We start from the raw sequence: 25062 nt of genomic DNA, 5'->3' as shown, positions 1-25062 counted from the left end.
CACATCATAAAAGTATGATATTTTCAATATAACCCCCGTGAATATATACTCCGCCGGTATGAAAATATTACATTGTGCACCTGTGTTATTTTCTTTATTTATTAAAATCTTAATTATTTTATTTCCAATTCGAATAACACAAGATTTTCTTTTCTTTCTATTAATAATAATAATAAATAATAATAATAATAATTTATTATTATTATTATTATTATTATTATTATTATTATTATTATTATTATTATTATTATTATTATTATTATTATTATTATTATTATTATTATTATTATTATTATTATTATTATTATTATTATTATTATTATTATTATTATTATTATTATTATTTCCAAAAATAAGCTGTTAGGGAGCTTATAAGATATTTTAAAAAAAGTACCTCTACCCCACATATTTTCTTTAAGATCTTATTTGCTTCTTTACTAAAATACTTAAAATACAAAATTACCCTCAAATACTTTATTATATTACATGAATACTATTATTATTTATATTTTATCAAAACAACGTATTATTGTAATCAAGATTAATAATTAGTTAAATATAATTATCGTAATTATCATAATAATTGTAAAAAAAATTATTCTCTATTTATATTTTATATGTATATAAAAATACACGAATATTCTGATTATCACCATAATAAATTATATTTCTTTCATCTATAAAAAAAATCTATATTTCTTTTACAACTTTTATTTTATATTATTATATAATTTTATATTATTATTATTATTTGAAAAAATAATTTGTAAATATTATAATAATATTTTATGAACAAAAGTATTTGAATCAAATAAGTTTAACAATTATACTGGCGTCATGTACTTTTTTGTCATTATAGCAATAAGCAGACCTTTTATTTCCAAACACCTGAACAACTTATAAAAACAAAAAGTAACTTATAAGCTACATATCCAAACACCTTAAAAAATAATTTTTAAAATAAGATCTAACAGCTTATCAGCTCCTAAAATATCTTATCAAATGTAGGAACTTATAAGATGTTTTAAATAAGCTTAGCCAAACGACTCTAAATAACCCTATTAAAACAGTTTTGAAAGATCTTTAACCATTTGGGATAAATAATGTAAATAGTACATAGACCCAGTTCTAAATCCGGAACTGGGGAGGAAACTTTGCAATTTCCTTGTAAATTCCTTATTTCCTCAAAAGCTACCAAATTTAATTTCAAACTGGAACTTTGAGTTTAAAACCCATTCCAAGTTGAATCAAATCATTTGAGTGAGTAAAATTTTGATTCCAACGCAAGACTCCAGACGGACTCTTTTTTAGTGCAGTTTTAGAAAACAATTCATAACAAACTCATAACCTATCCAAATCATGCAAAAAACCTATAAAAATATCACACCATAGGATGCAAAGACGCATAATATATCATGATTTTATAAACATAACACATATACGAAAAGTATTTTTGAACTTCGGGAGTAAACATAGAATATTACTAGCCGAAAAGCATTTATAAATGCGTTTGGTAAAATTTGCTTTCATTTGCAAAATGCTACGGACTACCGAGTATATGAGCAAAAATACGGTAATCCTACTTACTATTATACATAATATCTGTAATAATTTGCACCGTTCGGAGGAAGCGATTGATAGTAAATACATAGTACGACTAAAAAATGAGATGTAGAAGAAAAGGCAAAGTAAGGAAAAAAAAATGGAGAAAAATAATGGGAGAAAAAAAAATAGAAACAAAAAGGGACGAGATGAGAGAAAATGGGGAAAATGAGAGAAGACAGAGAGGAGAGAGGAGAGAGAGAGAGAGAGAGAGAGAGAAGAAGAAGAATAAAACAAAAAACAAGTCAAAGTGAGGAAAAAAAAGGAAGATAGAGAAATGAATGGAGAATATAAAATGACGGATAATGGTCATATTCGATCAGCTCCGATCACCTTCTTTCATCAATTTCGATTTCGTTTATGATCCATTCCGATCAAGTTTATGATCAATTTCGATCAGGTTTCCGTTCGAACTTACGGTTACGAATGATCTTACGTTCATCATCCGTTCATGTTTAGATCTGATCTGATATGAGTTAATGCTAGAAATTTATCGTACATACATACAAATTCCCAAGAACCAACATGCTTGAATTAACGAGAATTATAAAGAAACATAAACACGGAAGCGTACCTTCCATCATTGAATCAAATCTTCGAATCTCAACTAGATTTGGGACATATCTTCGAAAGAATTCACAGTTCCTTAATTATCTCTCTAACGATGGATTTTAGAAGATACGGAATGATTGCGTTTCTTTGGGGACCATGACCGTTAATATAACTGTAGAGTTCAGTTATATTACAACTGTGATTCAGCCCCATCAATAAATCACAATTAAGCTCTAATTGTCTCTACACATTAGGCCCATACCTGTAGTCTAATACCCATAAGTCCAATCCAATAATCTTTATTAGATCACAATTAATTTGGGCTTTCTTTTAGATAGCCATACACATTTACGTTACATATGTGAGCCCACATAATTATTGAAATAATTCCAACAATCTCCCATTTGGGCCACATATGCTATATACCTTATAAATGTGTATACCTTATGAGCTCAAATATTGCTATCATATAAAAAGGTATTCCTTACAATCTCGTCCATTGACCATACTAATATAGGACTAAAGACGCTTTCGTCACATTGACCGTGTCTAAGTCCAACAGTAATCACGTATACCAATATAGCCAAACGACATAGATCAAATCATGGTGTGTAGCATGGAAATTACATATAATGTGATAACATGCCTATTACCAATTGGTCCCACTTTAAACTTTATTGAGACCAAACCTTAACATAATTGTACAAAGCGTAACCAAATACTTTATTTAAGCAGAAAAATAAATACACAAAATTTTGTCCAAACATATCATAGAGCTACCAAAATGTGTTTATATTTACACATACATACAAACTCCCACTGAACCAAAATAATATCCTTAAATGATATAACACCTACATGAGCAATGCTCATGAATACCTTATGTGTTAATCATTTAGTAAGAGGATCCACAATTGTGGAGTTTATCTTAATATGCTCTACTGTTCACTTTGAACCTTTAAAAACAAAGAACTTTTATAAGCTCTTGTTGTTGTTCGAAAGTATAGCTCTTAAATATTGTCACCGTATAACTTTAATAAAATCATAATGTGCAGCCTCGTGACAAAAGTTTATAGCTATATTGCAAAATAAGATGCCAAAAATTACCATAAATTCTTAACCATCGTGAAAAGAGCTTAAAGTGTTTGCTTAACACCTATGTCGAAATAGCTCAATCACTTAGGTCTACATTAACCAAAATTGATCTATACTTTATACTCATCATAAAATTCAAAATCATGAATAAACCAGACGATCTCCCAAAATATTTGATAAATGAGCATATGTATGTAACTTACATTCCCTATAATTACTGTATAACCCATTTGGTTGCTTTGCTAAATGATCCACTTTATAGGGTTATTGAAAAATCTGCCTAACCTTATGCATGCCTTAACCGAATGCGTACATTCTTTTACTCTAAAAAATTTATTGGGCATTGAAATGAGACTAAACAAGTCTCCTTTGTTGTGAGATTATCTCCCACTGATCCTTGGGTATGTACAATCATTAACTTTATTTATCTCAAAGTACATACGTGCAATTAATATCCTTCAAATCTTCGAAGTTTAAGATTATATGGTTGCACTTTATTGTTCCATATATATTACCATTTTAAAAACATATACGTTGTGCCCATAAATCTCTTAATAAAGTCGATATTAGTGAAATCTTTAATGACTAAACGTGCCATATATCTTTCAATATTGCCCATTTGAATTACATTTTGTCTCAATTATTTGTAACCAAAAAATTTCACACCTTACGGCAATTCGATAAGATCATAATGTCTTGTCATATAAATTGCAACTCATCTTTAATGCTTTATTATCTTAAGGTTGTTGAGTTTGCTCTTTAGTAACAATTACCAAAACTTGATTGAGGAATTGTTTCACATTGTCTTATCAAAACTCCAAATCTACTTTTCAAACAATGACAAGTATAAAAACATGTACATTGTCAAAAACAGTATTAGGAATCGAACTGATTCCTCTTTAAAGACAATGTCTATAATCTAAATTTCTCCCCTCAAACTCAACATCCTTAAAAGATTTTAAATTTCCCCTTTTACAAATAATATATTGCAGCACTTTCATGTTTCTCCTAAATGTACCTTAGTGAAAAAAGAATGACTTATCATACTTCTTTAAATGTCCTTGAATGTTCTATTCTTGAAGTTTGTACCATTTCAAATTGCTTTTGCAAGATTTTACTGTATGAGACTTTTACTTAAATTATAGGTCAAATTTTGAATTATAAAATAGACCAAGCTTAATGTTTCAAATGAACAAGCTAACCGAATTTGTTCAAGAGAAAATGTTAATCTATCTAATAACGGTACCAAAGGTCTATTTCATAATTCAAAAGAAAAGCTAAGAGTCCTCATAGCCTCAATCCCAAATGTCTTACATAACCTTCGTAGATGTATATCTTTGAACATCAATTAAATGTTCGTTATGTGAATAACCCTTTATATACACACTTATATGAATAGTGTAACCCATGATCTATTCACTAAATGTGTCTAGGTACAAAGTCGAAATATACTTTAGAACAAATTAAAGTAAGAAACAAGCATAATTACGTTATTCATCGTACCTGAGATGTAAACTGCAATTATATTGATTTTATCGTAAGGTGTACTAGTCAAATTAGCACTTAGTCTTTTCTCCCTTAATTATTTATTCTTGTGAACAATCAAAGTTTTACAACAAACCTTATATTGACCGTTCACGGAGAAAAATAAATTAAATCATATGCACTTTCAAGTCATTGAATTAATCACACTAACTGAAATGTTGTAATCGAAAATGAGATTAGACTATTACTTAATGTGCTTACTTATGTTCCTTTTCTTTATACATAATCCAAACAAGTGATGTCAAAATCTCATTTATTTTAGTTTTATTGTTTTTAAAATAGAACATATCTTTAAGGAACTATCTAGTACGTAGCCCCTAATTGAACTTTATGTCCAAAAAAAAGAAAAAAAAAATATTTAAGATGGTGCACCTAATGATCTTAAGCTTCAAAAAATAGAACGTTCATATACTCTAGGTTCTTCTATTGTTCTATCCAAAATAAAAAATCAAGATCTACGCACCATAATAAATAATAATAATAAAAATATTTGTGCAATTAAGCACAAAAGTGTTATAGACAGACAATGTGTAAGCCGATAAATAAATTAAATAGAGAACGCAAATAAAATCAATATGCTCACATTATAATCCAAAGTTTGACTTTGAAAATTTAAATAATTACGGAATACATCTCAAGATGCCTAGCACAACATTAATATCAAGTCGTAGGGACAATGATATTAATGGTAAGTGACACTCTTGTTATAGTAATCAAACATTGATAATAAATCCTATCAAATAATAAGTTCATCTTCGGGATATAACTTTTATTCACATGGAACCAAATAATCATCACACGTTTATTACCACAGTTGCATATGTGGTTCGGCCAAGTATTAACCTACCGTAGGGGTTGTGTTAAAATTTGCATGAATTCACATACACATAAACATCTTGACATTCTCAATTAGCTAATGTACACAGAGAGGTCACGAAGGGTTGCGTCATGCTTCAATTAGTTCTTTTAAATGTCAGACAAACTTAATAACAAGTCATTAGATGTACCAAAAAATTACTCAAAAAATTAAAAGTCGTTGTTGAACGCTAAGGCTCTAAAGACATAAGCTGATCAGCGCTAAGAGTATGTATCCAACACTAAGGTTGCCTCACTGTATTGTTTTCGAATCAAACTCAGTAATATGGTTATTCATAAAAATGAGTACGAATTGAAAATTTCGAATCCATTTTTATATTGAATTTGAGCAAAGATGATGTAGAGTTCCCAAGTCAATCTTATTTAGATTGAGTGGCCAAAATAAATTTTAACCGATAAATCTAACTTTATATGGATTGGAACTAAATTAATAAATTTAATTAGACTTAAATAAAATTCTTGAGTCAAATATCGAAAGTGTCAATCTTTTAGGGGTGAGCAAGTCGGACCCATCAACCCGCTACACCCGTCAAACCCGTGAAAAACCGCCCCGTTGGGACCGGACGGGTAGATCCATCCATAGGATTGGGTCCTAAAATGGTGTAGAACCGTGGGTTTGGGTCTTAGACGGGTTCAATATTTTTTAATACCCGTGAAACCCGTTCCGCCCCGCCATACAAAACGGCGTCGTTTTGTTTACATTATATAGTATAAAAATTAATAATATTAATGAATAAATTAAGTATCTCTAGTGTATCAAATACATAAATCAACTGAACTATAATTGTGGAAGTAATAGCTATAAAGATTATAAAACTCTCCAAGAAAATGTAGGAAAAAAAACATATATATACAACGGTCAACACACGGCAGAAAAAAAAAAAAGGAAAAAAATGGTGTTGAATGGAGCTGAATATCGTTTGTTATGCTTGAAAAAGCTATATTTATTTTATTAAATTTTGTCTTTTAAGTTATGAATTAGTTATTTTTAGTTTTATATTAATTTTTATTTACTCTTGACATTTACATTATTTATGTTTGGTTTCAATTTAAAATTTTAGGTTATTCATTTTAGTTTCTAATTATTCTCCCGTAAAACTTATAAATCATATATAAAAAAAATAGTTTAGACGATAACGGGTTTCGACCCGTAAATGTTGGGTCCTACTACAAACCCGCCATGGACCCGCCTATCGTAAACCCGTTAAAAACCCACAAGTTTGGTTCTTCAAAATCAAGAACCGTTGTTTGACGGGACGAGGGCGGGTTTTGATAGAACCCGCGGGTTTATGGCCCGCGCACACCCCTACAATCTTTATTTGGTTAATAATAACCACTATCCATATTTTGACTCATCAACGATTAAATGATAATGGATCATAAGTTTATTGAATTACAAATTAATTTGTATCCTTAATTTTGACCAATTAAAAAAAAAAATGGATCAAAAGCTTACTGAATTACAAATTAATTTGTATCCTTAGTTTTGACCCATTAATCAAAAAATTTAAGTCTAAACGGTATAAACTTTATCATCTGAAAATTCTCCAAATTAGCCTTAGAAAACCGAATTCAAAATTAATTTCACTTTATTGACCAAACAAAACCTTAAATGAATTTAAAAGAATTCACATATTAGATTTGGTCCCTCAAAATAATTGAAATATTTTAAACAGCCCCAAAACCTTAAATCAACTTTTTTATTCCTTAAAAATTGCCCTTGCCCCAAATCCATCAAATCTTAAAACTTGAAGGACTGAATAGAAATTTTGTAAGGAAAGTCTTTGATTTAAACGGACCTGAGATTCATAAATGCTTAATTTTGGGGGTTAAATTGTATTTTCTGAATGTCCATCACAGTTTTGAGAGAGACTTTAAAATCAGGGACTTAAATGCAGTTTTCGGGATCATTGGGAGGCCTAATTTGAAATTACAGAAACCCTAAATCTGGGGGTTAAAATGTAATTTCCCAAAACTTGATGAAACCAAATTGACTTTTGTTCTTTAACCACAGGAACACGCTGCCACCATCTTCACCCCAATTTGCCATGAACACCCCCCACCCCCCACACCACTGAGAGTCGCCGCCTCACACTGCCGCTTAACCATCACCGGGAAAGAGGAGCCTTAAAGCAATTCAAAAGGAGGAACTAAATGAAGTATCAAACTAAAAAACTACCACTTTGATATTCCAATTTGATAATCTATTTGGTACTTGTGGTTGGAGTGAATTTTTTTTCTAGAAGTATCAAAGTATTATATCAAGTATCAAATGAATGTTTAATGCTCCATTTTGATATCTCCTCATTGTAGTTGCTCTAAATGCTGCCACGCCTTGTCGCGTATTTGATTACCGTAACGAAGAGGAGAGCAACTATTTTCCTCCGTTGTCGGCGTCCTCAGTGCGGACATCGGTATCTTATCGGCGTTCCAGTTTATTCAACCACGACTCGAGAAGAAACAACTCTCGGTGGCCAGGGGAGTCTCCTGCGCATGGCCCGAAAACCGGATCGACCATGCCCGCCCGTCGCCGCCATGCCGTGAATTGCGAATTGCAAATTCCATCATCTGATGGAGATGGTTGCCCCTTAATCCTTGAATTATTTTGTGCCATTCATACTAAGGCCCCGGTTGGTTGGCAAGATAAGATTAGCCAAGATAAGACCCAATTATTTTATTGGAGCTTAAAACATCCAACAAAAAAAACTCATTAGAAGGTAAGATAAGCCAAGATAAGGCAAGATAAGCCATGATTATATAATTTTGCCAGGTCGACCCGGCAATTTATTGGAGATACCAAACATCAAATTAAGTCCAACTATTTGATTAATCATTAGTTTATCATGGGTTATCTTGGCAACCAAACGGGGCCTAAGTAACCCAGATTCCAATTTTGACTCATGAATATCAAGCCATACGGAAATTAATCAATAAGACGTTGAATTATCTCAAAAATTCAACCTAATTTCAGATTAGAATATGAACAAAGTTTTACAACTGAATCCATGAAAATCTAGATTTCATATAACATCGAAACAAGCAAATTTAGCAAACATAAAATCCCCGATGATCCAAAACATGCTGGCTCTGATACCAATTGTTAGAAATTTATCGTACGCATATATACATACGAATACCTAAGAATCAACATGCTTGAATCAACGAGAATTATACAGAAACATAAACACGGAAGCGTACCTTACATTGCTCTAGATCTTAATAACACAAAACAATTGTTTGCACCACCCTAATCAACACCAGTATCTTCCACCATGGCCACCGTCCAAGCACCATGGATTTTGTAACTTTCCTTCCACTCACGGCGACCACCGCTTTACCTTGAAAGGATATTTCTTTGGCAAAGGTAAGGCCTTACAAATGATGATGATATATTTGTCGAGAGACCTGAAGACCACGCTCATCAAGAACTAAAAAGAATGAGAGTTGTCATGCAAGAATCTGCACATAAGACCAATGCTCAAACATACAATATAGACCAACTCTGCAACTCCAATGAACAAGATTGGTACAGTGTTGTTGAAAGTGACAATGATAGTGATCTATAGAGTTTGAAAGGTTCAGAACATGAAGGTGATGGGTATGAACTATAATAAGAGAAAAAATTACCCCAATATGAATGAGTTTGAGATAAAAAAAATTGGTATTAAATTCCCTAATAGAGCCATCTTCAGAGAGGTCTTGAGAGATTGGGTACTTAGGAAGGGCTGGGATTTATCTTTCAAAAAGTGTGAAAGGCATAAAACCACAGCAATTTGTAAGAAAGGTTGCAATTGAAGACTCACGCTTCGTCTGTAATGAGAACATTAGTATTTCAGGCGAAGAGTATAAAATATACAGGGAAGAGAATTTGTGGATGTTGTGAGGGATAATCCTTTTGAGAGATTTGAAACACTTAAAGAGGAAAATTTGGAGGGACATTCAGGTAGATTGTAGCTTGCATATTGTATGTAGAGCAAAAAGATATGCAATAGTGCCGATCAAAGGAAATGTAAAGAGAGAATACAAAAGGGACTGTAATTGGCACATTTTGAGGTATTTCAACATACCCATTCTCCTAACTAGAATCATGTTCATGAACTTGCTCCTGATCCACTCCCACATGCTAATAATTGTTAAATCCATTGCCTCCAATATATAGCTATTGAAAGACTCGGACACTGTTGACTAACACAATTACATTTGGTTCTTGTGGGGAAATGAGATCTTGCCCAACCAATGATGTGCAGGAATTCTATTAAGCCAAACGTAAGGAGTAACTTCATTTTCCGCGGTGATATAATATTTGTCATCAATTGCTTTCATGATCTGATAATGCTCATTCACATTCGCCGTTCAAGCAGTACTCCAAAATAAGTTGAGTCCCTTGAATTTTAATTTAAAGTTATTGTACATGTGCCGCAAACAATACCTATGCTCAGCATGTGAAACAAACATTGTGAAAAAGGTAGAAAAACAAGTGGAATTAAGTAGGAATTGCTTCTCGAGTTGGGTAGGAAATGACAGGTTCGAAGTATTGCATCATGAGAACAATTATGTTGTCAAACTTAATAACAAATATTGCAGTTGTGGGATGTTTCAGGTGCCGGACTATGGCTGCCATCAGTCATCACATGTTGGAGGTAGAAGATGATGTGGAGCATTGGTTCAAAAAAGACACATATTTGGCTACTTATGATCACATGATTCGTCCCGTACCTGGAATGAAGTTTATTGCAAATAGTAACCACGGTCCAGTAGATCCTTCAATCATTAAAATAAAGAGCGGAAGGCCACAAAAGAAAAGAAGAAAGGACGGTAATGACACAAGAAATTCAAATATTGTATCAAGGAAAGGTTTGACGCACACTTCTTCTAATTGCTTAGAGCTTGGACACAACAAGAAAAGTTGTCGAAATCGTACTCATAAGAAGTCAAAGTTATACAAAGTAAGTTATTTACAATTTTACATTTATCTAAAATATTTTTTTTAGATACTAATTTATTTTTAATGCAGCCATCAAACACTAACATCAGGGAAAATAATGAAGTTAGAGGACGAGAAACAGAGACAACAATGCAAGATGTTACACCTGATGTTCCATTTCATCGATATACAAAAGCAACAAAATTAAAAGTTTTAAAGAAGAAACAAGATATCCAGGTAAATTGGTTAAGAGACTTTTTTATGATGTAATCAATAGGATCAATGTACTTTTATCTTTATTCTTATAATTATTTCTGCTGATTAATAGTATTTGCTTTATGGTTCTTAGCTATGTAGGTACCAAGGTCAAATGTTTATATAGTTCCCCCTCGTTGTAGTTTAAGGCCAATCAATAATGCATTGGCCTCTGAATATTTTATCGTAAATAATTCCGACAACTTCAGGACAAAAGGAGGCATTTACATATTACAGAGATGGTGTGATTTGATTTTTTTTTCCGTTTCTTTTCATTTATCTAGGTCTTACGAGAAAGACCTGCGATTCAGGAAAATAAAAAAAAAATCTACGCTTGTTGAAGGTGAAGTTTGGAAATAGAACAATTCTTTCTGTCATGCATCCTCGATTAATGCAACCTCGGATGCTATGTTTCAAATTTGATTCTAGTATTGAGCGAAATGTTACACCTAGAGGTTCTCTATTATGGGGCAATTCTACTCCACTAGTACCAATAGACAGCATAAGGGAAGAAGCACTACACCCAAGAATCAACAACACGAAAACCTTGGTAGAAATTACCCCTTATCCTTGTTGGGCTCGGGATTAAAAGAATAGTTTGAACAAAAAACATCCATCTTGTTCGTACTTTGGATACCAATATAACCATCGAAGGTTGTTGAAGTGACTAATTCCTGGAAATTTGGAGGCGTTGAAAATAAATAAATTGTTGGAGTTCTCATTTCTATCTAGTCCCTACACACTTGATGTTAAGAAAAGATCTCTTGCAGGAGGGTTGGCTAGAGATTTCTTGTAAAAATGCTAGCCCTGCTCAGTCCATGATGAGAATATTTTCATCTTTTTTTTTAATTTCATGTATTATTCTCCTTATGTACCTAAGGGAGGAACTGTATGAGATGAAAATCTCACGTACGGTTCTGGAACAGAGATTCTTTTAATTGAATTGCGACCGTAACGGATGTCAGCTCAATCCTAAGGAAATTATGCGGAAGCTTTACAGAATTATTATGAAGCTATGCGACTAGAAATTGATCCCGATGATTGACGTTATATACTCTATAATATAAGTCTTATCCATATAAGTAATGGAGAACATACAAAAGCTTTGGAATATTTTATTTGGAGCACTAGAACGAAATGTAAAAATAATTCACGTCTTTCTGGTTTATATTTTACAAGTACGTAATTAGTATAATATATTTTTAGTGTTAAATATGTAACGTACAATTATTCTTGCAGGAAAAATGTCTTTAGAGAAACATGTCATTTAAGGTTGAAAGTTGTAGAAAAATTGAAGCCAACTTTCGGATCTTTGGCGTGAAAGACATACGCTGACAAATTTGACAGTTAGGAGAGTGTGTGCAAGAAAAAAATAAAAGGGTATTAAAATATACATGTCTTTGGTGACAAAACTTATTAGAACTAAATGACAAATTCAACTAAACATTTGCTTCACATTCTTTAATAAATTCATTGCAAAAATGCTCCTCTATTCACAAATTCAATATTTACACTAAGTAATATTCAAACTGCATTTATCATTTTTCATCATGCATTTAATATCTCCATTTTGCATCTAACATATTTTATTTTATTTATTTTTACAGACTTATTCTCTTTATTTTTTTTCATTCCAACATTGTTTTATTATTATAAACAACTTATTTTTAACATTATATTGAATATTACGAAAAGAAATATATTTCTGCGTTTTGTTAAATAATACAGCAGATTGGAAAAATATTCTGGTGTACTATAGTGTACTTTGATGTACTATGGCATACTATGGTGTACTATTTCGAACACTATATATCACCCCACAACTGCCAGCCGCCGCGAAACCCTAACATCCAACATCTTTCAGCCGTCGTCAAACCATAGCAACCAACAAATTCCAGCCGCCGCCAAAACTTAGCAACCAACAATTCCCTTGCCGCCGCCGAACCCTATCTACCAAAATCTAGCTGCCCACCAACCCTAGTCGCCTACCAAATTAAACTCTAGCCGCCACCAAATTAAACCTTAGTTGCCCATAGTCGCCACCTCCCACCATAGATCTAACCTCACACTATCATAGCCGTCGTCTCCTCACACCATCATAGTCACCACCTCCTTACCTCCATAACCATCCGCTTCATTGCCGCCGCCTCCACCGCTATAGTTGCGCCATATCAACCGCCCTTCAACCAATAAATGGAATTGTGGAGAAGAGAGAAAGAGAGAGGAAGCGAACGAGAGAGAGAGAGAGAGAGAGAGAGAGAGAGAGAGAGAGAGAGAGAGAGAGAGAGAGAGAGAGAGAGAGAGAGTAGACCTGAGAATAACGTGATTCTAGAATTTATGAATCTAGGTTAAGGGCAAGTTAGGGATTAAAAAATAGAGGATGTGAATCATATCTTTTTTAAAGGATTCAGTTAAAAAAAATATTAGAGTTGTATTCCACATTTAATTATGTTTCCATCTAGGGGCCACTAGTATATTAACCTAAGAATAAAAGGGGATTCTACTCAATAAAATTAAATATAGGGGGATTTGGTGATGGTTTTACAAAACAAGGGCAGTTTTATGCTCTTTAGTCTTTACCCTTATGTATAACAATAGATAGATTTTTTAATATATATTTTGGCCCACCAATATTGATGTTTAAGTGATTTTTTTATTTTGGGTAAACGACTCTATATATACCCGTGTATTTTACTGCATTTATCGCATATTTTTTTTTTTTGACAAAGCATTTATCGCATTCACTAGCTTATATTTACTTTAATTGCTAAAAAAGATTCTTGTTATTAATATTATCAAACACGCCCTAAAAACATATTACCGTTTAGGAGGTTTACTAGAATATGCAATATATATACATGTAAAGGTCTAGGGTTCGAGTCCCCCTCCCCTACTTCTCCTTGTAATAGACTTGAATTTACTAAAAAAAAAAAAATAATAACATGCAATTTATGCACGTACACGTATATGGTTAAGAATTTGAAGTTTCAATTGAATCGTAAATCGTAAGATTTAATTAAACTGTATTATTTGAATCAATTAAGCTCGAGTGTTTTCAATTCGAAAACAACATTCAAAGATTTGAATCGAATAACCTCAAGTCCTTTCAATTCGTAAACAATATTCAAATATTTGAATCGATTAAGCTCAACAATTTACAAGATTGTATTAATTGAATTCACTATGTATATTCAAAGTTTAGTATTTTTTTTTATTGAATTTTATTTCCCCATTTTCGGACATGTCGTTTCCCCGTGCCCATTCCCCCATTTTCTCGTATCGCCTTTTTTCGTGTCTGCCCTAAATAAGTTTTGGGAGTTTGTTACTCCCTCAATTTCAAATTATTTGTCCATTTGGAGAAATTTTTGTGTTCCATATTATTTATCACTTTATAATTTCTGATTTGACCTAAACGGCCGGATAGAGAAACTAAGGTATGCGATGGTCTGAAGGACCACCAAAAGAAATCCCAAAGAGGAAAGCCCACTCTCAGCCCAAGAGACCTGCAAAAATGGAGTACCAGGAGGAGTCTCCTGGCGTTATCACTCTGATAATCAAGTCAGTGGGCTGCTTTTGAAAAAGACCTTTATATGTGAAAGTGTTGTTTTCCTTGTACCTCAAAACTGCTTTTTATACCAGCCCTTTTGGTGAGGCGGTGGGTCCCGCTGTCACTTTGCAGCCATACCTCTCGTCAGGGTGATGTTACCTTCTGAGTTTACTAGTCTGTCAAAGGCGAGCCCTTACTTTGGATTGCGAGCTCTTTATCGTGGGTAGTGAGCACTGACGAGCTTTAGCGGGCCCTATTAGGCCCTAGCGAGCTCTTTTGGTTACGCGGAGCGGAGGCTCGCTTTTTGAAAGGACGGTGCTTGCTTTGAAGGAGAGCTCGTTTCGACCCCACGTGGTAGGTTATCTGGTCTTTATCACTGCAGATCTTTTCGTCTTTGTTGTCACTTCAGTCGCAAAGCTAGTCCCATCTGTCAGCCGCCCATTCCTTGTGGGGAAGGGTGATGGGTTTGGGCCCAAGGTAAATTGGGCTTTTCTTACTGGGCTTTAAAGGGCAAATGTGCCCGGATCAACTGCATCCCCAGTTCGCTTGTAGAGACGACGTCTATTCGAGCTGAACATTATTTTGCAAAGTACTCCCCCAATTTGCAGGACAAATGGAGAGCATCTTTTGCCACCAAATACTTAGAACTCCCCTAGTTCGTTGAGCAAATGGAGAACATCTATTGCTACCAAATACTTACTTCTCCCCCAGTTCGCTGGGCAAATGGAGAGCATCTTGGACGAGCGAACTATCTTGAGAGAAAATCTTCAGTGATCACTTCCCTACTAGCGCGTCGATCTTTGTTTTAACACCGCAGCGCGTGGCGTGTCTTTTCAACTGAAAAGGCGTGTATGGCATTTAATATAATCAGTGTGTTTGATAATGATTCACTTCCAAGGATTGTGTTCCTCTGGCCATATTTGCGTGATGCAGTCTTTTCGTCTGCCATTTTTGTCAGTTATATTCCCCGACCCTAGATCTACACGAATCGTGTGGTTAGGGTTTAATGATGATTTCCCGGTTGAGCCCACATTTTTATTCTGAAATCTGCGCAGGGCTCTTGAGAGGCCGATGGATGTCTGCTTTATTAAATGTGTTGTCGTGTTTTTTGAACTGCCTCTGACGTGGCCCCCTCGGCGTCGTCCGACCGAGCTTGCACCATCGGTGGATCTTCCGGCCCTTTCTTCTTCCCTTGACCCATATAAATATGACGTACAAATGCCTTAGGCTTCCTTCTTATGCATTCATACTTTACTTTCTTCTTCGAAGGTTTTTGACTTCGTTATTATTTAGGTGTGTGCCAGTTTCTACAGGTTGTTGATATATTAAATATTATGAAATTGAGCACTTGAAATAAAGTATCTTTATTAGTTCGGTTGATAGTTACAAAAGAGATACACAAGACCTTGAAGAAAAAGCTAAAATTATAAATTAATCCTCTTCACATAATCTTGGTCCTCCCTCCATAATCCCTATGGTTGCATTCGACGACGAAAATCCAACAGACATGTTATTGCAAATAGCTTTTAAACTTGTCCAACCATCCAACAGACTTATCATTACCTCGAATTCCAAAGGTAAACCTTGGAGCGATCGAGCCAGCGATGTGTATCCAGTTGCATTAAAAGAATAACTCGAGTTTTCTCCGGATGACGTAACAATAGTTCTCGACCAGTCTTCGGACATAAACCGAAAGAAAACATTCAAATCTTGGTATTTGAATTTATGAAAACTGGTTCCGGGAGAGAAAGACAAGCCCATATTCCACTCTGCCGTCGCATATTCGGCACAAGAATTTTTAGAGTTGTGCACCAAAACCGTAACCTCTTCCACTTTGAAGCTCTTCGGATATCCCTTTGCGCAGAGGAAAAACAAAATTGAGAAGGCAGACATACAGATGGTAGTTGTTAATACTAATACCCAAGCCATGATATTGCAATCTTCTCCAAATTGACAGGCGGCGCCGCCACTGGAGGTAGGTGGAGGCCGTGCCCGGGTGGAGTTAGGGGGACATTGCAAAAGCTTTTGTTGAAGAACCGTCATTGCAAAACTTTCAAATTAGGTTTTATAAATTCTGTAGCGGCTGTCAATATAAGAAGAAATTAAATTAGGTCATGACCACTCATTACGCTCGGTTGGGCTTTGGACTCAAACTTTTATATATATATATATATATATATATATATATATATATATATAGGGCTCGAGGCTCGTTTGGTTCGCAATACAAGATTAATCAAGATAAAATTAAATAAGATCAAATTTTATTAATGATCCATCATCTTCACATTTAGTTCTACTTTAGTCCTCAATGTTCAATTGTCGCATTTTCATCCTTCATTCCTATAATTCATCTCATTATCACCCATTGGTATATATAAATGTTAACTGTAATAATTTTTTTTTAAAAACGGATTGAATATTTCATTGTTAGAATTAACTTTGATAAATTATGACTTTTTTCAGTAAATAATAAAGATTGTAATTTAAAAATAATATTTGGAACCAACAAAAATATAACTTATAAAAATATAATTTGTACAAAATATTGATTTATATTAACATAAAACGAATTATTTATTTTATGGATATATGACTTGAATTTAGAAAGATATTTATATAGTTATAATATTTCATCTACATATATTCTCTATCAAGAATTTATTTATATTTTTTTATGACCGTATGTTAATATTTAAAAAAATTAGGGCAAATGGCAAAAAGGCCCATGACAATGGCATTTAATTAAAAGAGTGACATCTGTTAAGTATATATTTTTATACTTTATCGTACCTTTTTATTTGAGCTTTTGGTGTGATTTAACGATAATTGGTGGTTAAAAAGTTGATTTATTGTATTTTAGGTATAAATTGAAGAATTGGAAAAGTTTGAGGTCAAAACTGCAAATTTGGAGAAAATATGGGCCAAAAGTGAAATAATAAAAAATATGCTGAAATTGGCTGAAAACAGGCCCGCACGGCCGTGCCAAAATTAGCCTATTTTTGGCACGGCCGTGCCAAATGCTGAATTTGGGCAGAAGGTTCGGCGATTCTCGCGCGGCCGTGCGAGAATTGCACTGATTTTCGCGCGGCCGTGCCAAATCACATTGGAGGCAATTTTGGACTTTTAAACACACAAGGAAACCTAGAATCATCTACCAAGTTGGGACATCTACTTAAGCCCAAAACAAGCATGAATCAAAGGGGGACTTTTGACACAACCTTGGAGCGAGAGGAGCGAGAGAACGAAGAATCGAAGACGGAGAATTGACAACTCTTCATCACAATTCTTCTTTTATCTATCTTTTCTTAATCTATTATTTTTATGTTTTTATTATGTTTTTCGTAGAGAACATGCGTAGCTAAGTTTTTAATCTAGGATTTTGTTGGAACCCTATGTAGGGATTGCGAACCCGTTTTCTTGAGATTATGGAATTATGATTTTATGATTATTTCTTCTACTCGTTATGATTGTTAGTGCATGAACTTGATCAATTTATGTTCTTTATCTGTGATTATTGGGATTGACTCGACAGAGCTATTTTGATAATTAGACGGTAAGTATAAGAACCTTCGAGTAGTTTTCACCGGATGAGTGTGTCAATTGCATGTGGTGTCGTAGACATACAGATATCACCTTAGGTAGTCATTTACGAGACTTGTTAGTTAATGCTTTATTTGTAATTGGTTTGCATAGACATATAGTGAATCGTTTATGAATAATAGACTCGTAATACACGCGACAGCGGGTTATGAGTAAATTAGTGTCTCGGGTTAATAATCATGAATCATATATTTCATAATTGAGGGGTTTTGGGTGAGCAATTCTTGCATAGGGGGAAGATAAAATCCTAGGTCCGTTTTTATTGATATTTTCTCGTGTTTAATTGCTTTCATAATTAGTTTAATTGTTTGATTGATTTTATTTGACAAACTTGCGTAGGCTGGATAAAAATCGTAATTGTTAGAATTTGGTATTTAGGATTAGGTAATTTACGTATTCCCTGTGGGATCGACATCCGACTCTCACGAGTCCACTTTTACTACTTGTTTGCGATACGTGCACTTGCGTGTTAGGTATTTAGCACCCAACAAGTTTTTGGCGCCGTTGCCGGGGAATACGGCTAAATTATCTATTTATCCTAATATTAAATTTGAGCAATTTTTCTTACTTCAGCCGTTTTATTTATTTTATTTAATTATTTTCTTTGCTTATTTTATTTTTATTATTTTTTTTTAGGTACTTTTTATGCGAATGGAAGAAGAGAATAATCGTAGGGGAGATGACCAAGGGCGCCTACCGAATGCGGCAGGAAATATCGTCAACGAGCAAGAGCAACGCCAGATAATTAATCCACCACCTCGTCAACGAGCACTGCATGAGTACACCGTCCCGACACTCAATGGGTTCCAATCAAGCATCCAGCAGCCCCCCATTGCAGCCAACAATTTTGAAATTCGAGCGGGACTCCTCACGATGCTTCAAAACAATGGTTTATTCAGCGGATTGGCTCATGAAGACCCACATCTCCACTTGGTCAAATTCCTCGAGACGTGTGATTCACACAAGATGAACGGAGTATCCCCCGAAGCACTGCAACTCCGCCTGTTCAAGCACTCCTTACAAGGAGCGGCCCGAGAATGGTTACAAACTCGCGCACCGCACTCCATCTCGTCTTGGGCCCAGCTAGCACAACTTTTCATGAACACATACAACTCCCCAACAAAAACTGAGAGAATCCGGAGAGAAATACAAAATTTCATACAAGAAGCCGGTGAAGCGCTATTCGAGACGTGGGAGCGGTTCAAACAATTAATTCGGAGATGCCCGAATCATGGACTTCAAGAGTGGCGGCAACTTCAAATATTTTATGATGGATTGCTAGATAATTCGAGAACGGTGCTCGATTCAGCAGCTGGCGGTATGTTCATGAGCTTGACCTATGACGAAGCTTACGAACTTTTGGAGCGAATCGCAAGGAACAAATACATGCGGGCATCGGACCGATCAAATAGCGGAGTCATAAAGACGGGAGGAATTTTGGAGTTAGACGGTGTCACCGCAATCACCGCCCAGTTAGAAAAGCTATCAAAGCAAGTAGCAGCTTTGCAGATTCAGCAAGTCCATGCAATCCAAGGACCCGGCCAGTGCTTAGAAGAAACGGAGTCTCTAAATTACGTCAATGACACCAACCGACAACAGACGAACCCGTACTCCAACACTTATAATCCGCGATGGAAAGATCACCCCAACTTTGGATGGGGAGGAAATCAGCAAGGACAAAGGCCAGCTCCCGAATTCCAAAATCCGCCTCAAGCTCCACCCCAAGGAGTTGACCTCGCTGACATCTTAGCAAAATTCATGACGTCGACTCAAGCATCCATTCGGAACCTTGAGACACAAATGGGTCAACTTGCAACCCAACTAAACGCGAGGCCGTCGCGAGCACTGCCGTCGAATACGGAAGATCCTCGAAAGAGCAACATCGAGCAGTGCAATGCAGTAACTTTGCGAAATGGGAGGCAATTAGAGGAAGGTCCTAAAAAGTCTGTTGCACCACCGCCTATTGTAGAGGAGCCCAAGGAAAAAATCGAGGTCGGGCCAAGCAACACAAAGATCACAGTAAGTGAACCTACTCCCAAGGTACCTTTCCCTCAACGTTTTCAAAACTCTAAGCTTGATATGCAATTTCAGTCATTTTTGGATTATCTTAAAAAATTGCATGTTAATATTCCTTTTGTTGAGGCACTTAAGCATATGCCGAATTGGGTTAAGTTTATAAAGGAACTTGTATCGAAGAAGATGAGGCTTCCGGAGTGTGCAGCAATCATAGACTTCAATGAGCAAATTAGTGCTATCCTTGCAAATAAAATTTCACCGAAGCTTAGAGATCCGGGCAGTTGTACCATTCCATGCACAATAGGTACTAGGTATTTTGGGCGGGCATTGTGTGATCAAGGGGCAAGCGTAAATTTAATGCCTTTATCAATCTATGAGAAATTGAATTTAGGAGAAATTAAGCCTACTTCCGTGACCTTGCAGCTAGCCGATAGATCTTTTACTCACCCTTTAGGTATAGTTGAGGATGTATTGGTTAAAGTAGATAAGTTCATACTCCCGGCTGATTTTCTAGTACTTGACATAGAGGAAGATGAAAATATTCCCCTTATCTTAGGACGCCCCTTTTTAGCAACCGGTAGATCAATTATTGATGTAGGAAAGAGAGAGCTAAGAATGAGTGTGGGGGACGAAACGGTGATCTTCAAGGTGTACCAGGTGGATGAAAAGCCTATTACGGCTAATGGATGTTATCTTCTTGATGAGGTAAGTGATTCTAAACTTTTTCCTGTTAAATTACATGATTTAAATTTTTTTGTGGATACTAATGTGCATGTAGGAGAACAAAAGAAAAAGGTTGAGTTGGTTACAACACCTACTCAAAACACCGTGATAAAAGACGATGTTGGCAAGCCTCATGACATCAAGAAGAATAAATTCAAGGGCATTCCTAAGCGAACCAGTCGAAAGAAGAATCGGATCAACCCATTTATTCAAGACTTTCTCCAAAAGGAAGTTAAGATATGGGTTCAAAAGCTAAGGAATTGAAGAGAAGGAACAAAGTCTGGCTGAAGACTATAAACTTAGCGCTTCTCGGGAGGCAACCCGAGATTTTTGTTTTTATTTATTTATTTATGTTTCTTGTTTTATTTTATTTATTTATTTTATAAGCATGCAAGCTAATTAAATAAGCAATTTTTTTTTGATTTTCAGGGGTCAAATCGCAATTTTGCAGCTCATACGGCCGTCCCAAAACAAGGCTTAATTTCACACGGCCGTGTGAAAAATCTGGAAGCTACTGCCCAATTTTGGCAAATCGCACGGCCGTGCGGAAAATAGTTCAAAATCTCATACGGCCGTGCGAAACTCAACAGAAGCATAATAAAGGCGAGGGTGGAGAGAAAACCGGAGACAGCCAAGACGACTTATTCAGGTGTATTCTATCCTTAAACTTCGTGTTAATTACATTGAGGGCAATGTAAATTTTAAGTTTGGGGGTGGAAAATTACCAGTTTTTATGTGCTTTAATTTTTTAGTTTGCATGCCTGTTTTTATGTGCTTTAATTTTTTAGTTTGCATGCCTTAAGTTTTTTTTTTTTATTTGAGTTATTTTATTTTAGTTTTTTCTTTCGAAAAAAAAAAAAAAAAAAATTGTGTTGAGATAAATGCTTCGATGAATCATGATGATGAAAGATGGTTGATGTTATGAAATTGCTTGCTTTATCTTGATTGTGATTGAATTTTGGTGAGCTTTTGATTCAAAGTGTCGTAGGAATGAGTCATTGTTAGGAATCACGAATTATGCCTTGCTTTGGTTGAAAGTTTTGTGTTTTAAAACGTGGAATTAATTTATGCTATATCATATGCTATTCGGTTTTAGAACTTGCCTTAGGAATTTACAAAGTGAAATATTAAATTGTTGAGCAATTTGGGAAGTGATTTGGGCCATCTTTGAACCGTTTGAGCCTTTCAAGCCTACCTTTAAATTTTTATCATTCGAACCTTGATTGAGCCTTGGAGAAACGGTGTTCTTTCTTTTAGCCAATGTGTATAAGGTAGAATAAGTGGAGATTTTTGAAAAATTAACCCTTGGAGTTCGGTCGAAAAAAATTTTATAAGGTCCTTCTTCTTCTTAAAAAAAAAAAAAATAAAAATAAAATAAAATAAAAGAGAAAGAGAAAGAAGAAGAAGAGACTAGAAGGGGAAGTAAGGACTAGTTGTTGAATTGTTTTGAAAGCTCGATCCATTGTCTTAAGAGCAAAAGTGGAGACTTTTGAACTCTTCAGAATCGAGTTTATTAAAGTCCTTAGAGGTGAATTCATTGTTTCAAACGCCTATCTTTCAAAATTTGGCGTAATCACCTCAATTCAAGAAGCATAGCCACATATACCCATATTTCCTACCTCGAACCAAAAAGCCCAACATTTGAAAGCCAAAAAGTCCCAATGATCCCAATAGCTCAATTATTTGATACTAGCCGAGTAGAGAAATTTGGTGAGTCTTTGGAGTTGAATATTATTATGTAAGTATAAATTTTCTCCATTTTTAATTTGTAAATATGGGATACTTGAAGCGATAGCATGGTTTGTGGTTTTTAGCAATGGTGAGTGAATACGTATCTTTGAATTACGAGCTTGTAATTTTTTGAGAATTGTCATGATAATTGCAAGTTCTGAAAAAATGAAAGTTGACCATTAATCTATGTGATGAGAGGCATTTGTTGAGAGTGTTGTTGTGAAAGTTGCTAGTTTTTGCTTGAGGACAAACAAAAGATCAAGTTTGGGGGTGTGTTAAGTATATATTTTTATACTTTATCGTACCTTTTTATTTGAGCTTTTGGTGTGATTTAACGATAATTGGTGGTTAAAAAGTTGATTTATTGTATTTTAGGTATAAATTGAAGAGTTGGAAAAGTTTGAGGTCAAAACTGCAAATTTGGAGAAAATATGGGCCAAAAGTGAAATAATAAAAAATATGCTGAAATTGGCTGAAAACAGGCCCGCACGGCCGTGCCAAAATTAGCCTATTTGTGGCACGGCCGTGCCAAATGCTGAATTTGGGCAGAAGGTTCGGCGATTCTCGCGCGGCCGTGCGAGAATTGCACTGATTTTCGCGCGGCCGTGCCAAATCACATTGGAGGCAATTTTGGACTTTTAAACACACAAGGAAACCTAGAATCATCTACCAAGTTGGGACATCTATTTAAGCCCAAACCAAGCACGAATCAAAGGGGGACTTTTGACACAACCTTGGAGCGAGAGGAGCGAGAGAACGAAGAATCGAAGACGGAGAATTGACAACTCTTCATCACAATTCTTCTTTTATCTATCTTTTCTTAATCTATTATTTTTATGTTTTTATTATGTTTTTCGTAGAGAACATGCGTAGCTAAGTTTTTAATCTAGGGTTTTGTTGGAACCCTATGTAGGGATTGCGAACCCGTTTTCTTGAGATTATGGAATTATGATTTTATGATTATTTCTTCTACTTGTTATGATTGTTAGTGCATGAACTTGATCAATTTATGTTCTTTATCTGTGATTATTGGGATTGACTCGACAGAGCTATTTTGATAATTAGACGGTAAGTATAAGAACCTTCGAGTAGTTTTCACCGGATGAGTGTGTCAATTGCATGTGGTGTCGTAGACATACAAATATCACCTTAGGTAGTCATTTACGAGACTTGTTAGTTAATGCTTTATTTATAATTGGTTTGCATAGACATATAGTGAATCGTTTATGAATAATAGACTCGTAATACACGCGACAGCGGGTTATGAGTAAATTAGTGTCTCGGGTTAATAATCATGAATCATATATTTCATAATTAAGGGGTTTTGGGTGAGCAATTCTTGCATAGGGGGAAGATAAAATCCTAGGTCCGTTTTTATTGATATTTTCTCGTGTTTAATTGCTTTCATAATTAGTTTAATTGTTTGATTGATTTTATTTGACAAACTTGCGTAGGCTGGATAAAAATCGTAATTGTTAGAATTTGGTACTTAGGATTAGGTAATTTACGTATTCCCTGTGGGATCGACATCCGACTCTCACGAGTCCACTTTTACTACTTGTTTGCGATACGTGCACTTGCGTGTTAGGTATTTAGCACCCAACAACATCCAACTTTTTTATCTATCAAATAAATCCAACTCATTCAAATTTATTTGCAAATAAGGAAAATCCTTTAACATATATCAAAATTACCCCCAATTCATTGAAACCCAATTCAACTTTAATTTCATGATTTACACCCCAATTTAGCCCAATTTCATCAATTAACCAATTTTAACCCTAATTTCAATTTTGACCCGCCACCACCGGAGACCGCCGGTCGCCGTCGTTGACCGACGGTCTCCGGCGTTGAATTTTTTTTTTTTGATAACTTTTTTCTTTTCCGGTAGGTCAACTGCCGTTGACCGCCGGATCTCCGGCGTTGACTTTTTTTTATATATATAATTTTTTTTTCTTAAAAAAAATACATTAATTAATATTACTTCTTGGCTGCTAAATTACTGTCGCCAGCAGTTATTTAACTGTCGGAGACAGTAATTTAACTCTTAATTGACTTTTTTTTTCTTCAAAATATTTTAATTAATATTACTGTCTTGGCTGCTAAATTACTGTCTCCAGCAGTTATTTAACTGTCGGAGACAGTAATTTAACCGTTAATTGACTTTTTTTTGAAATATTTTAATTAATATTGATGTATTCGTTGTAAATTACTGTCTCCAGCAATTATTTAACTATTAATTGACTTTTTTATTCTTAAAAAAACATTTTTTAATTAATATTACTGTATTGGTTGCTAAAGTAATAATTCGCTAAATTTATAAGATAATACGCATTCAAAACTTTTAAGGGTTTTCGTGCATAAGTCTCTGACCAACCATCTTTATTATTCTGGGTTAAGGGGTTATATCTCTTTCACCAATAAGCCCATAACTTTAATATTTATTATAAATAAAGGAAAAATTAATGTATATGACAAAATTACCTCCAACCCTTTACACCCGATTCTTAAATGTAACCCCAATTTAATCAATTTTGACCACAAAAAATCAATTTTGACTTTTGTTTTTCAAAATATATTTTTTTGCCGCCGG

The 25062-nt window shown here is 34.6% G+C and overlaps 1 protein-coding gene across 1 annotated transcript; it reads left to right on the top strand.

Annotated features, from left to right (window-relative positions):
• The first annotated feature begins 11257 nt into the window (after nucleotides 1–11257).
• Nucleotides 11258–11555, top strand: LOC148767529 (uncharacterized). The gene is given in 2 exon segments (XM_088824380.1): nucleotides 11258–11436; nucleotides 11438–11555. Coding segments are annotated over 2 exon segments (201 nt in total). The 5' UTR covers nucleotides 11258–11314; the 3' UTR covers nucleotides 11517–11555.
• The last annotated feature ends 13507 nt before the right edge of the window (nucleotides 11556–25062 follow it).

The sequence above is a fragment of the Erythranthe guttata genome, chromosome 10 (assembly GCF_056151865.1).
Source record: "Erythranthe guttata isolate IM_541 chromosome 10, IM_541, whole genome shotgun sequence".
Classification (NCBI taxonomy): domain Eukaryota; kingdom Viridiplantae; phylum Streptophyta; class Magnoliopsida; order Lamiales; family Phrymaceae; genus Erythranthe; species Erythranthe guttata.
This window is presented reverse-complemented; position numbering and strand designations above follow the sequence as displayed.